General features: G+C 45.4%; 2 protein-coding genes across 2 annotated transcripts in view; one reads left to right on the top strand and one right to left on the bottom strand.

Moving 5' to 3' along the window:
- The window catches only part of T265_15019 (hypothetical protein), a gene marked incomplete at both ends in the record, with an annotated part of 30,540 nt that extends 25,902 nt beyond the window's left edge, over nt 1-4,638 (top strand). The window contains one exon of the mRNA XM_009176247.1: nt 4,478-4,638. Coding sequence (XP_009174511.1) covers nt 4,478-4,638 — 161 coding nt within the window. The remainder of the gene's footprint in view (nt 1-4,477) is intronic.
- Nucleotides 4,639-12,643: 8,005 nt separating this feature from the next.
- On the bottom strand, nt 12,644-15,383 carry T265_15018 (hypothetical protein; the record flags this gene model as incomplete). The annotated part of the gene is made up of 2 exons (XM_009176246.1): nt 12,644-13,213; nt 15,297-15,383. Coding segments are annotated over 2 exons (657 nt in total), but the record flags the coding sequence as incomplete, so codon positions are not given.
- Between the last annotated feature and the right edge of the window lie 599 nt (nt 15,384-15,982).

The raw sequence follows: 15,982 nt of genomic DNA, 5'->3' as shown, positions 1-15,982 counted from the left end.
TTGTCTTGGAATTCCATCCGACACTGCCACAAGTCCATCCACTGTTTGTCTTGCTGCCTGTGCTTATACAGTGTCCAAACCATCTATTTCTTTATTTACCCCACTTTACGATGACTGTCTCTTGTGACCTACTCCCCTTTCTAAGTTCACGTCTGTCTGAAGTTGAATAGCAGCGAATCCGCCGTACTGCTGCGGATTCTGCAGAACCTAAGCCGTGATCAAACACATCTAGGCACATCATTCCACAAACTTACTACCGCAATTAACATGAATTCTTATGCATAAGTTCTTTCTGTCTGTTGGGTGTGGACGGTAGAGTGAGGACACCCAGAGTAAGTAACCACCCGTTGACTGATTTGACAACTTGATGCCCCACCCCACATTCACTCACCTGTGTGTGCTAATCGATTTCCACTGTTTTTACACCTTGCCATGCTGGCCGTTTGCTTGCATGAGTGTCCTTGTAAGTGCACCAGACTATCTGTCCATGGTTGGTCCTCCGTGTGCTTTGCCTGTTCTAACCTGCTCTACCATGACACCCGAGTATTCACATCATGAGACTGGCCTCGAATAGGATGCCCAGATAACCCGTACGTCTTTGGCAGTCAGTTCGACCGTTCAGCCATGGTAGACATTCGAACCCGACCCTTCCTTTTACTATTCGAAATAGTTTAACCTCCGCATGAGTCAGGGTTCCGTATCAGGATGTCATCAGTACCTCTTCGTTACTCCTTCGGGACTGAGTTGGATTTGCTTAGGCCCTTCGGAAGCACTTCAAATTATGGGCTGATTTTCGGTAGCTTGACTTGGTGGTTGGCATGTTGGCATGTTCAGTCAAACACACCGAGCGTTTTATTGAGTAACCGCGTTTTCTAGATGTTTCTTCAGTCAAACACACCGAGCGTTTTATTGACTCGAGCATTTTCCTTGCTTATCTGTGGTGTCTGAGAGCCATGTATGCATGTACTAATCGGGACAAGACACACCAGTTGCTAGTGACCCTGACAGATATGGCTGCATCATTCAGCCAATGACGCTGTTGCATCAAAGCTATCGCCTTCATTTCGTCGCTCTCACGTCATGCCATACTGGACGAACAGATCCAGTTGTGGTTAATGCACAGATTGGGCCATCACCTCCAACACTTGGCTCCCATTCTCTCATCCTCGGTGAACATAGCTTTGGCAGCTGGAACCACTGCACAGTTTTTGAGCTGAAAAACTTAGCTGGTTGGCTGAAGCTGAACCTAGTCTCACCGGGGCCTTACTTGGTTCAAGCGAAGTTACTATATCATCATGCAACTGCATAACAGCTTTTTTTTCACTCCAGCGACATGTATATCGCGGCTCTCATGACTGTCGGTTTTAGCCCACTAGATACGTTTTGGGCGACGATCTCGCTCGACAAATATGGGTGGATTACGGACTAACAAGGGGGTCTTGTTTCGCGTGACGCTGTGCATATCATTTAACGTCAGTCGCTAACCTCTGGGTATTAGGCTGATGTCAGGCAAGATAGTGTTCAGAGAGAGTTTGGGTTCGAACTACAGCCCTTCCGGTTGTTTAGTTCGCGCCTTAACCACTCAGCTGTCTCGAGCTCACGGTTCCAAGTGTCTTAGGCCATCCGGACATTAACCGTTTCTCACTTTCTGTTATATCTGCTGATTCACCGACCTGTGATATCTGCTGCCAACCCGCTCCAGTGCCTAGTGCCAGTGAAAAAAGACTCACAGAAGGGAACACAACCGCTATATTCCGAACGAACGAGTGCGAGAGCGTGAGTGCGTGCGAGAGCAAAAGTTACAATGGCCCCACGCTATTTAAGGGGGACTTTCCGACATTGATCCAGGCTGTCTGATAGGCGTTAATGAAATGTCTAAATGCTGATCACATTCGGTCGTGCTTCTGTGTTAGTGCAAGAACACTCATCAGCTTTTGCTGAGTTGATTGCATGACTGACTGGCCTGGATGCTTGCCAGCTTTCCTGCTGAGTTTTTGGTGGAGCAGTAGGTTCCGAGCGTTTTGAGGTTGCTTTCAGGAATCTGACCTTCCTGATACTTTCGATTTTGCCTACAGTTGTTTGGGTCATTTCTGATCTACCCACAAGGAGCATACGATATGAAAACTGCGCCCTACTCCCTGTCTATTCGATTTCCACACACCCGGCAGTCTTCTTGGCCCACATCAATGCACTGATCTAATCTACTGATAACCATTGATCAACTTCGTTGACGCAGTTTTTTTGGTTAACTATCACATTAAGTAGCTGACGTCGCACATATTGTTCCACCTCTTCGAACGCCTTTTCATCCGTATCCAACTGACTTGAACCATAATTTTTGGTCAGGAATAGGCACACAATGCCAGTCCTTGGAACATCATATTGCAGTCATTATCGAAGGTAATACAGATGGCATGTAGAATTGAGTCACGCACGAGTCCCTTATTGACACCGCTATTATTGATTGCTATATAAGTATACATCCTTGCGAGGATTCATCTTTTTCTGCAGTTCTGATTCGAGTCGTCCTAAATCACACAGGTCGTCGACCATCCTACTTGTGTAACATGCTGCATGTATCCCCAAAATTATTGAATATCTGGTAAATTCACCACAGAAGAGGCAAAACATTTCTTTGCACCTTCACAAACGGTCCTCTAAACACCCGAATACAAGTGAACTTAGATCTCTCCGGCGCAGAAAGTGTGCAATACGAGGCACCAGCCCCTTCAGATATTTCTCGTACGAGGCTGAAGACTGCACCCTAGCTCTACTCCAGCTAAGCCACATTCCTCAGCGTCCTTCGGTTGTAAATCAGTGAAGGGCAGCTGAATTTTCTTCATACATGTGTGATCGGGTCGACGAGCACACTTAGGGTACGAGGTTGAGCTCGTCCGCCTGCCTCACATGGTCAGTAGTTTTTCTCATATTTCATACTACCGACTTACGTTTCAGTAGACACAACATCCTCAGAAAAGCCTGTTGACCGAAGCAGGCCATAGGGTGTCACAGTTCAAGCGTTCCGGCTCTTTTTCTGATTACATTCTACATGATCTGTGCTGTCCAGTCCGCGTAATCGTTTCCCTTTATTCACCTTTAGGAACAGAGTTCGAGTTGGTCTGACCGGCCCCAATACCACCACTGTGATCACACGTGTTGACATGAGAAGGAAACTTCTTTTCACACAAACTGTTTACTTACTGTCCCCTTCTCCCACATCAACTTTGTAACTTATTCACTTACTTTCATCAAATAATCTTCAAATTGGAGTAGGGTTTGGACACATTTTGACCATTTTTTTGAGCTTCCTTCCCTCGAACTTGTGCGGTGTGTGCTGAAATACGAAGTTATTCGTAAGATCATTATGATTTGTTTTTTTTTCAGTTCCTTTCCCAGAAGTGATTCATCTACCTCGATGTTATTGGCTCCCTTTAAATTCGTGCCATTTTATGGCTCATTATTGTGGCATCGCAACTCAGGCACTCACAAATCAAGGAGCTCATTTAACATAATCATTGGTAATCATACTTTTTTGGTAGGAATCCATATTCTGGTTTCTCGTCGGGAACGCCGTAAGATATAACTATCCAATGCCATATCGATCATTGTGTGAGTGACACTTCCTTTTGTCAATGGGCGATGGTCTAGACTTAGCGTAACAGGACCCGTTCATGATGTTCACATCATTTATCGCTATTACGGGTTCGGTTGGAGGTCTCCAAATCATCCTCCACATAGCCAACAACTTCATCGTTGACAGTGACGCTTCATGGCAGAAAACACAGTTATCTTCAAAGTTCCAAAGTGGGAGAAGGGCGGATAGGAAAGTGGGCTTTTGCAAGCCTGTCGAAGTTACTGTGATGTGCCTACACCTCTAAAAACTCCGCCCGGATATCTGGCAGCACAAGCGTCATGAAAACTAAGTAGTCGTAATATTTTGTAACGTCCCAACCCAAGCACAGAGGGTCAAGGATTTTTCGCCATGGAAACCGGACTTCACCAGCAGCATTCCAACTCTCACACTCTTCTGTCAAGTCACAAATTCTCCATCTTGTGGTTTGTGCCATTCTGAAGAAGGTACGGAGGTTAATATTCGTCTCAGTAGACGACGTTATGAATTCTTTGATGCCAGCGGCTGTCATCTGTTGCCAACCACAAAGATACCTCAACTTACCGGCCTCAGGCCAAGTCTTGCAAGTGTAGAGCAACAAAGGCCTACCTGGTACATGCTACATCTTTTTGACGCCAAAGATGAGGCAAATTGGCAGATGTGATTTGCACAATGACTTCTTCGGACACACTTCATCGGGACTGATCTAACTACCGAGGTACGTGAAACTCTCCCTTGGTTTGAAACTGGTATGCTCAGAGACCGAACATTCTGAAGCGTTGCTTTGAAAGTGCAAGCAGTGTTGAAAGATGGTACGGTGATGGTTGGTTTATCTAACAGTGCCTGTGTTCTTATTCATCTTCATAGCTCAGAAAGATGTCGCCTGTATCCTTCATATGGACAAGGCTCTTGACGATAGCAGTTTGGAGTCAAGGGCTTTGAAGGCCTCCCGGCGTTTACCTTGTGGTTTCGTCGATGACAAAATCAGAAATGACGATAGGGAATACCCATTCCATGCACCACGTTTTGTGAGAAAGCTTTTGGATAGTCTCTTGTACACTCCAAAACCCTTGTGTAATGTTCCAGAACTTCTGAGCTGTCTCCTTTTGAGCAGGGGGATTAGAACTTGCAGATTGACGGATTGAACCCAACGTACTTGTGAAATCAAGCAGCACGAACTCTACATATCCTGCAGGGTTCCTCCGCATATATGGCACTGATCTAACAATTGATGCAGTGTTAATCGTGACCGACGTAGCCCCTACTTGGTCGAAGTACCGCTTGATGCTCCCAAGTCAAGGTTTCGCGTTCCACGCTAAGACGAAGAAGTCCACGGCAGTCAGACTGGTTGCCAATTCTTTGCGAGTACCTCTTCGAAGATTGGCACCTATCGGTTCGCCCTAGTTATTCGGGCAGTCTTCTTTTCCCAGGTAGCTCCTAACTGGGAAATCGACCATCGTCCTCGAACGGTTTTTTCAGCAGTGCCACGTTTTCAAACGCCCCATGTTGATCGTTTTTCTTGACCTGAAAGCTGTTTTTGACTCTGTTGATCGTCAGAAACTTTGGCAGTGTCTGGCGATAAATTGACAAATTGGTTGATTGGTTCCTGGGACATGTCAATAGCTCGATGGCGATTTGGTAAGAATGTACACTTGTATACTTCTGAGGCATTCCTCCCACAGTGTTGGGAGTCCGGGAGGTTAACTGATTTGTCGGAAATCTTCTGCCCAAACGTTGCTGACATTTTCAACCTTTTTCGTCTGCCCTCTGGGCTCACGAGGATCCTTGATTCGAACATGTAGCTAGTTTCACCTGGCGCCGGTTGATGTGTCGAATTGGATTGTGTTTGCTCTCCCTGCGGAATTCGCCTCGATATAGGTCGTTGGTTAAGGCGCGATGTCACTGACCGGAAGGCCTGTTGTTCGAGACGAACCTCGGCACCTCACATCTGTATGTAGGCTTGAGCATCCTAGCAATATCTCGGCCCTTGTGCTTCCTTCAAACGACGTAACAGCTGGGCACCGAACGGTCGTTACTGCTGAGCGAATCCGCCGTAACTCACCGCAGTGTCGAGCTTGCTTCCACTTCCTAGACAGACTTCCGAGTTATTTTGTCTCCTGCTTTGCGTCGTCATCATATTAGCTGAAGTTCACAATGAATGCTGGGTCGATGCTGCAATACAGCTATCTCTGTGACCGAATTTCTTTCCCGTGGACTGTTCTGTCTCGGTTGCGGCTGTTTGTTCGATTTATCAGGCAGTCCAAGGAATAGCTTTCTGCGCTGTGTTTTTTCTTCCCATGTAAATTTGATTTATCTGAAGGAAACCCCAATAACGCCTAATCTGACGATCACCAGAATGTCAATCATTAACATGTCTGCATCAGAGTCTTCCTGAGATATCACAGGTTTTAAACATAATTATGAATAGATTTAGGGGAATCCATTGCCAATCCTGTCGCTTTTTGGTCGCGTTCCCTTCGAAAATTGAAAATGTGGATTAGATCCAAAGTCTAGTAGCTTTTGGTGGCCTTTCTTCAATGGTTAAGGGTAACAGTCCGGTGGAGTTGGGTTTTTTCTAAGAGTGTACACAAGACACATTGACTGCCGGGTTCTGATAAGAGAAGAGAGACTGAAACAAGACATTCGTCTGGATGGGTACACGTGTTGTTCAGTCTACTAGCCAGGTCTACGGGCTTTTTAATTGTTTGTGTGCGGTGCTCTTCTAGAGAAGCTTGAGAAGGTAGACCGACTGTTGGAACAGTACATACGTGAGAGAACTGTGCAGTCTACACTAGGTCTCAGAGGTACGCCAAGTTGGATTGAATGTATGTGGGCGAGATGGATCAGTGGTTAGAGCGCCAATTTACTGACCGGAAGGTCCGTGGTTCAAACCTGGACCTCTGCACTCGACTTCTTTCTAGGCTTGGGCAACTCGGCGGTATCCCAGCCCTCATGCTTCCTTCGGGTCGCATGGCAGCTAGGCACCGAAAGGGCGCTACAGCTGAACGATTGGATGTAAATGAGGTTAATGACACCGTGGTTTGCCAAGCTTACCCCTAGCTTGCACATTTAGCCCTGACTATCAGCAACTGATAGAACTTCCGGTTCGTAACTAGATCGAGTCGGTATGGAACACGTTGGGCATTGTGCTGCCTAACATTAGGACAGAGTGCGTTGTAAGAACACAATGTTCTAAATAAACCGGAGGTCAAACTAGTCCCGAGGTATCGTCCTTGTTGGATGGCCTTCTTCAAGTGAATGAAATTCTACTTATGACGTGCAGAGTGCCAACCCAAACGAGCAATCTTGGGACGATTGGATAAGGGGGCAGATGATGTGAAAACGCTGTGATTAACCTGACTTCCGGTTTATCGATCTCATTTGCTGTTTTTACTAATTTATCCTAAAACATAAATTTTTCATTAGTATTTGAAAAAGAAACACCTCTTTATTCTATCTAATAACACATCATAGATTTAAGTCATCTTTTGAGTCCAGATGAACAAGCATACAAACAACGATTTTTGTTGGAACGTTCACAAATGTACCGGGAAATGCCAAGACATGCCCATTCGAGGTCAGTTTCAAGCAGTCGTACTGGAAATCACTAGGAATCACCACTGACCTTCAGAGGGATTCGAACTCGTTAGCTCCCGGGTGGTAGTTGAAGATCAAACCACTCGGCCACGAACGACCGATCAAGGGTCTGTCAAATTCCATCCTGACAGAATGTAGGCCCACTCATACTTCATCCACGAAATTGAAGTCACGTGATCGCATGTTGGTTGGCTGCTCGAATAGGGATTTAGAAGAAAGGTTCTCGCGAAACCTATGAATTACTCCGAGCTACGTATATCGTTAATAGTGTAAGGAGATTTTCACGATGATTCCCAATGAGAACGAAACTGCTCGGCTTTTTGGCATAAATCGACTTCGCTCACAGGATGGAAGCACTTGCTGACGTCGAGCAGCTTCCGAAATTTTCATCCAGATTTCGTCGTATGAGTGAATTTAGTCGATATCCAAGAGCAGAAAAGCATTGCTCATCTGTTTCAACCTTAAAGATTCATACTGGTAATGACTCCTACTAAGAAAGTTAAAATCTTTAAACTATCTGGTGTCTGTGGAAGACTAAACCGGTCGACCAAGAGTAGTTCATCACAACGGAGGTCAACACGCCCTTAGACTGGGTTCCCAACTTGAACGAAATAGTTGCACAGCATTTATCGGCTTTTCTGCATAGACTGGCTTCGATGGAAGTTATCAAATCAACAAGTAGTTCATAACCTCAAGATGAGTGAAAGCTCCATCTGAGAAGTCTTCATTCGAGCAGCTAGTCAACACATAACCGACTGGTGTGGATCCCGTGGTTGAAAGACGATTGGCAAGTCAGCCAGTCGAACTACTGACCAAGCGCTTGGGGACGATTAGTTAAGTGATCGAAATAGTAGCTGGCCGGTCGCGGGTCCGAACCCCCTTTGAATTTCGTGAGATGCGCAATGTTGATGCTTCCCAATAAGAATGCAACAGCTGTACGTTGCTTATCTCGGCACGCGAAGATCCAACCAACAGCTCATGATGTGCATTCCGTGATGGGTCTTATGCTTGCTGATTCGTCGTTTGTGGCCAAACGAATTACTTTTGAACTGTCACGCGGGTTTGAATCTCCCTGGCGATGCGCACTGCTGCTAAGTCCCAATAAGGATAAAACAGCCGTACAGTGTTTTTCGGGGTAAACCAATCTCACTTTAACAGGGTGGGGTGGTGATTGAAGCAAAGGATTACGCTTTTCGAGAAACACTCATTTGCAAATCAATTTGCTTTTCACGAGAGACTGAACTGAATCGCTCGTTCATGATATTTTACAACAATGTGCTGCACACAGGCCGCCTCATGTTTCAGTTGGCACGACATTCGAGGTATCGCAATATATTTCCATGAAGCAAACTACTCACAAAGTTGCTGAGAACCCTTCGACAGCCCACGACCGGTTTTGCCCTTCTTGGGGCTCATCAAATAGGCGCAGTCCCCGAGTTTCCACCAACCTCACGTGTGAAGTGAACTTCCTTGAGTTTGTGCTTGAATCTGCTCTCTGTTGAGGTTGAGACAACGTACTTAGATAAACACACTCATTTGGAAATCAATTCGGTTTTCACGGTAGACTCAACTGAATCTCTCGTTTATGATACTCTCCAACTGAATGTTCTTCACAAAGGCCGCCTCATGTTTCAGAGGCGGCTGTAGAGGAGTTTTATCAACCTTTATGAAAATATACTGCGACATCTCGAATATCGTACCAACTGAAACATGAGGCGGCCTGTGGGCAGCAGATTCAGTTGTAGAATAGCATAAACGAGAGATTCAGTTGAGTCTCTCGTGAAAACCAAATCGATTTGCAAATGAGCGTATTTGTCGAAATCAGTCCAATTTGGGTTCAAGTAGAGCATAAAGTTGGCGGAAACTCGGCGACTGCGCCTACCTGATGAGCCCCAAGAAGGGCGAAACCGGTCGTGGGCTGTCGAAGAGTTTTCAGCAACCTTGTGAGTAGTTTTCTTCACGAAGGGATCACTCTCTTTCGTATGCAGCGTATTTCACTTATCATCCTGGATTCCGGACCGCCATTTAAAAACTACTCGGGTGTCAAAATGGCGGTAAATTTTCCTGTTCATTAGTATTAAAATCGAAGAGCCAAAAGCTGCAAAATGATACTCACAGTATCTCTAGTGCTATTCGGACCGGCCAATACCGGCTGACTGGTCACGAGGTACACATTCGTCCGGTTATGAGGGTCAATTGAAGCGCGTGACCTGAAGCCGGTTATCCGGTCGCAGGTGTTGGCGCCAGAGTTGAACGATTTGTATAACGAATCATTCGTCCAATCTTTCTGCAATCTTTTTAAGAATATACCCCAACCAACAGTTGAACAAGCTGATCAGTTACAAATGTTTTGGCATACTCACTCTTTTGTTCCTTGACTGTTTTCACCAGGGCCTGGCGTTTTTGCATAACTTTGGTTAATTGCCTCGGGATTTCTGCCCTCTGCTTCCCATGGATACTATGCACTTTGTGACGTAAACGAAACAGAACTTCCCCGGAGGCCTTCCAGATATCACTGGAGGCAGGAACACACGGTCGTAGACCATAATTAATGGCAAGTTACTACAAATTGCCAGCTGAATAGGAATCAGCTGGTTCTTGACCAAATCGCGTGAATGAAACATGTTGTCCAGGTGTTAACGCTCAACTAAAGCCGTTGATCGAGGCCACAAGATAACCACTGTCATCGGAATAGGTACTGAATTATGTAACCTTTGTGACCGAAACGATCTGATGTGCATGACCTTATGGTAGCAGATTCAGAGGTGAGTATCGGTGGAAGTCCCGTCGGACAGGGAGACGATACTACTTTTGAAGCGTCCATATTTACTGTGACATGTCTGGAAAGCATCTTTCCAACGAAGAGCGACAGGAAGGATATGGTTTTATCTTCTCATTTTTGTCTGCACGAATGCCTGCACAACCTACAGAACGAACATTAGAGCCACGTGACCTAGTTTTAATGTACCCCGGTCGGTGGAGTGACCGCCTTTCCGGTTGGACTGCCACACTACCAACGACGACTCACCTGGGTTGGCTCTAGAACCGCCCTCCTCTGTCGTGATTCAGGAACAAAGACCAAGTCGAACACAGACATGTAAACGGTTTTTTTGCTCCTCACAAATCACGTTTGTTTCAGGCACGTCGACTTCATATTCGAAAATGTTTGTGTGTATGAAGTTCACATCCGTCGGAGGGGGAGGGATGTACTTGTCATAGTCGTAGAAAATTATGGGATATGAAAGAAAAATGGCCTCCTTCAACAGGAGTCCTGTGTGTGTGTGTGTGTCTAGTCATCCAAGATGTGGTTTGGAGACGGAGAAGGGGCATGGAAGTGGGAAACAATAAAAACGTAACAGTGGAAATTACTCAAGAACATATCAATAGTAGTAGTTTGTATGTAGATGGACAATTATTTTTCGTATACGGATGGAAGTGGATGAGGAGAGGGCGGTGGAAGGGTGAGAATTTAAAAAACATCTAGACCATTGATAATCGTTTTTTGTTGTCCAACGAGAAAGGAAGAGTCAAACAAAAAAATGTATACTAAAAGGTACGGAAATTGTTCTTGAGACGGTGAAACTCGAGAATATTTAATCACTGATTAGTTTGGTTGCCTGGCTTCCATCCCCGTCGCCAGAAAGTCATCACAATGACAAACAGGCATGATACTCTTCAACTTGACGGCGTGATATAAAAGAATCAAATCAAACATCCGCGCACACTTCTCAGATCGCATCACGTGATTCTCCACCTCTGACCAATGAAGTGCGCTTATGGTGGTCCTGATGGTTTCCTGAAAAAATAATTCGACTTATTTTTGTGTTGTTTCATCGTCCCTGTCTTCTTGGAAGCGGGGAAGTTCATGGATTAGGGGCGATAGATTTTAGCCAATTCAAGTGAACATTCACATGCGAACGATCGAACCACAACGAATGTGCAAACTTAAGAAAAATGAATGAACGCAGTTATTGATCTCTTGAACAATAATTACGTGACTGGTTCATGAGTTGAAATGTAGGGTATATAATTCACCGGCAAGATAGAATGGTCAGCATTGCCTCGATCGGTAGGCCGGCCGATTTCAATCGACGTCCAAGGAATAGGAAAAAGAGGGAAATGATGAAGTGAGGACCACAGTACTTTGTCTTGATTGTTGTGTTTCTGTGTGTGTGTGTGGTTGAGTAATCCGAAACAGGAGAGAGTAAATTATTAGACTGAAAAATACGTGACAGAATAAAGGCCGGCAAGGTGAATTTATGGTTCTCTCTGTAAATACATGGTTGGGACGGGGGAAAAGGTTGGGTTTGGTTTGGTTGGGATGAGTTAGTTAGAACATGCGTATGTTGTGATAGGGGAAACAGGTAGGGAAGTATCACTTTCAAGAGACTGTAAGACACTAGAGTCGTTTTCGCCTCCCACAATGATTTTTTTATTGTAAATATCAAAACCAATTTGTTCAAAGTGAATTGTTGTAAGAGCTTGCTTCGAAAATTCAATCCATCAGTGGTACGGATAGGGTGGTATTTCGATGTGGTCTGAAACATAAAGTGATATAAACTTGATTTTAACTTGTGTGTCAGGGCGAATATATACGTATGTGTATAAAAATAAAAATAGTAATAATCGTTTGGATGTAACACCCTCTCGGTGCATAGCTGCCACGCAATCAGAGGGAAGAACGAAGGCCGAAATACTACCAGGTTGTCAAAGCCTAGACAGGAGCAGTCCAGATGCCACGGTTGGGTTCTGTGGGTAGCCACCCCGACTACTTATCGATGTGTGAACAATGGACTTTCGGCGTCTTTGAAGTTTCTAGACCACCGTGCTCAATACGTGGATTTCCCTTTCCGGTGTTCCCTGCACGCAATCAGAGGGAAGAACGAAGGCCGAAATACTACCAGGTTGTCAAAGCCTAGACAGGAGCAGTCCAGATGCCACGGTTGGGTTCTGTGGGTAGCCACCCCGACTACTTATCGATGTGTGAACAATGGACTTTCGGCGTCTTTGAAGTTTCTAGACCACCGTGCTCAATACGTGGATTTCCCTTTCCGGTGTTCCCTGTACTACATGAGTGCAGCTTATTTACTGATGGTATTGGTCTGAACTGAAGTGGATTTCCAGAGATCCTTAGATTTCCTCCTTTTCTTGAGTTATCTACTCACAGACTGCACAACTGAACCAGGTCTGATTCTAGCAAAATACACTCATTTGCATACCGATTCGGTTTTGACCAGCTGGATCCCTCGTTTATGACTTTTTGAATAGCGTACAGGTCTGATTCTCTTCCGAATCACACAGCAGCCGAAACATACTACTGAGCCGTTCGGGAGACGGCGAACTTGGTACACCTCGTATCTTTTTTCACAAAGCTGCGGCAGCCTACGGAATCAAAACATACGAACACGTTGATCGGACGACAGAAGCAAACTTACAAGCTGGCTGGAAGTAACCAGTATGATCAGGTACGGTGGGAAAATGCGCCGGAGTCATACCATTGCCCGCCATGTTGCCGTTGACCACTGCGGCCAGTGAGACTGCAGCCAGCGGCCCCGCCATCGGATGTTGGTGGTGTGGATGCGAAGGAACATTTAGCATGGTTGCATTCTGCGGATGTTGGAGTGCATAGATGGTGGCCGCCGTTGCATTGATCAAGTTGTTACCTGTGGTCGTCCGCAACGTAAGCGTACCCGCGGGTGAACCATTTGGTGTTGTCTCTTTTAGGGAATCGACCGGTCCGCCATTGAGTACCATAACACAGTTGGTGGACGTTTCATGACTGTCCAGTTTACTCGTCCCGTTGGTGTGATTTCCATTTGTTCTGGATATGTAAAGAGGCAAACCACTCTTCACATCCGCCACAGCCGTACGTTTTGGTGGTGTGATACCACCAGCATCGGGGGCAACCGATTCTGATCCGGTGCCAGAAAACTGCGAAGGTGCAGGCCCCGCACCGTTCACATTCGAAGTTGTCAACGCATTGAGGTAGGGTGGAAAAGTTAAATTCTGGAAAAAAGAGAAAAGCAAGTATTGATCGAATACGGAGGTCACCCTTCAACTTGTCCTCCCAGAAAAGAGAGACCCCCTCCCTTAAACGGACCATGTCGTATCGGTCCCATGAGCTAGTGGACAACATGCCAACCTATTTGCTTGGAATCGAGTGAAAAATTTCGGCCATGCTGTTCGACCGTCTCCAAGGGAGACCGTCTTTCTTTCGTTGTGTGAGATGGCGAATGGTGATGATGTCCAGAAGCCATGTTTTCCTACTCACCGGTGCGCATCCTTGATGCCAGATTGACTTTTCTCATGAAAGAGTGGTCACCTGGCTTATGTGCAATACCGTGTAAAACGTGATACAAGTCATGTGGTGTGAACTTTACGGTGATGAGGAATGCTCAGTTGTGGGCTGAAAGATTCGAGCCTTCATACGATCACGTTATGAGTAGTAAGGTGCGAACCGTTCAGGTGAGTCGAAAAGACGTTGTGAAACAGTGAGGGTATGACACTATGGTCAATAGTCAGTGACGCCACAGAACCTTTCACATGTTTGATGGAACCCACTTTGGTCATGCTCGTCTCAGTTGGCGCGCCCTTAAATCCCAGTGGCAAACACAGTTGATTGTGCTGTCTCCGAACGCCCGTCCAAGTCACGTGATGTCACGGAAGTTCAACCGCCTGGTCATTCTCTGGTCTTAGTGAACAACCCCACTTTCATATCAGCTATCAAATGGGTTTTGTAAAGGAAACTACTCACAAGGTTGCTGAAAACTCTTCGATAGCCCACGACCGGTTGGTTTTATTCAGGCTCATTTTGTCTGAATGACCGTTCTTGAACACAAAACCCATTTCGAGAAATACACTCATTTGCAAATCAATTTGGTTTTCATGAAAGACTCAAATCAATCTCTCGTTTATATGAGTCTCTCGTATTGATTTGCAAATGAGTGTATTTCTCGAAATGGGTTTTGTGTTCAAGAACGGTCATTCAGACAAAATGAGCCTGAATAAAACCAAAATATCGACAACCCGGGCTAATTTCAACCAGTTTGGAAGCCTGATGCTTTTGACATATCGCCTAGACACACGGATATGCTAGTTTGGGTTTATGTTTAATTCCGTGGGGGTGGGTGCAGCCAACCTAACAATAGTGGCTTATCAGCAGATATTTGTACGGAAACTAATCAGCCACAGGAAATTGGTTCGCAAGTAAACAAAGACTGATTTGAAGAACATGGCGGATCTCATGCAGTGTCCGTTTCAATTAGGTAAACATCACCAGGTAACCGGAGGACGCTGTGGACCCTAGTAGCAGTCCGATGGTTATCCATTGTGCGGGAATCGTATTTCAAATAGGACCAAGTGGGGAAACAATAATATGAGATAAAAGCACATATGTTCGTTTTTTAAAAAAAATTGAGTATTCGACTAAGGAGCCACTCGATTTTCACCCTTTGTGGAAGGGTTCTATGGACGGTTTTTTCTGGGGAACGCACGTGCGATAACGTTAAATCCACCTCGCTTAGGGCTTTCAAGCATTTAAAATGACAGGAAGAAACTCTTAGCGAACAACACAAGCTATCGCCTTTATGAAGAATGTCTTATCTTCATAACTACACCTTATGTCAACGCGAAACAGAGAGGCCTTCTCACAAGCACGTACCAATGAACGATGCGTTTTATTGACCGAGTGAAAAAACAGAGGTCGAACTTGGGCATCAAGACATGGTGCTCCTAGGATATTTGACATGGTTTCAACCATAGCAGATTTTGATGTATAAATGCAGAAAAGGCTGATGAAACTTGGCGGTTACTTTAGGATAAAGAGGAGAGTTTTCCCCCCAAAACGATCTCGACCTAGTTAGTTCTGTCGATACGAGCCCCACTCGAGAAGAGTAGTCGAGAGGGACCAGTGTTCAAGCGACTATGAGATACAATCTACTGGTCAGCCACAAACGAGCACTGTCCAGTAGAACTCAAGATTTTCTTCAAAGATCCGCACTTATTCGCGATCTACAGTAGTTGGATATTCAAAGGTGATTGGCTGTGCATATCGAGTGACTTCAAAAGAGGGATGATTCTCAGTGTTTACCTGGAGCATAATGGCGTCAATTACAGCTGCCGAACGGTCCGCGTATTCGGTTTCTGGCCCGGAACGATCAGCCGTATCAGGCATCATGTCTCAAGATATACTTCATGCCAAACTTCCGAGATGAAGCAAAGGAACGAACTAATATTGGTACGATAAATTCCGAGTCGCTCACGGGAACTACTGACAGCGGACTTTTCACATGCATTAAAAAGCTCTACCCTGTTCTGGTTGGCTACTATATTGACTTTTGAAGATGTTCATCTTACCAGCCCCATGGAAACATCAGTAATAGACCACCTGAGATCTCATTACGCACGATATTGTATTCCCAACCAGTTCACCTAGTAAACACGGAGTTTGAAACCTTTTCGGAAAAATAGTGTCTTCAGCATTGATCCAGTGGTCTTTGCTAGAGCCAGCTCACTGGCAAACCAGGGCTAGTGGTTAAGCAACTAAAGGCATCCTCACACAACCTCAAAAACGCAAGAGCCTATGCATGTCACACGATTCTTGGACAGCGGGAAATACACCAGCGCTGCCAATAGGATACAGTCCGACAGTGTTTGAATAGGCACCTACCATTACCAGTTCATTAGGCTCGAAAGACCTCGACCCCCAGGAGGTTACGAAGCGGTTAAACGAACACAAATGTGTCAGATATACCTCCAGAATCGCAATACAAAGGC

Source organism: Opisthorchis viverrini (genome assembly GCF_000715545.1).
Source record: "Opisthorchis viverrini unplaced genomic scaffold opera_v5_326, whole genome shotgun sequence".
In the NCBI taxonomy this organism is placed as follows: domain Eukaryota; kingdom Metazoa; phylum Platyhelminthes; class Trematoda; order Opisthorchiida; family Opisthorchiidae; genus Opisthorchis; species Opisthorchis viverrini.
Note: the sequence above shows the minus strand (reverse complement) of the source record. Positions and strands in the feature narration are given on the sequence as shown.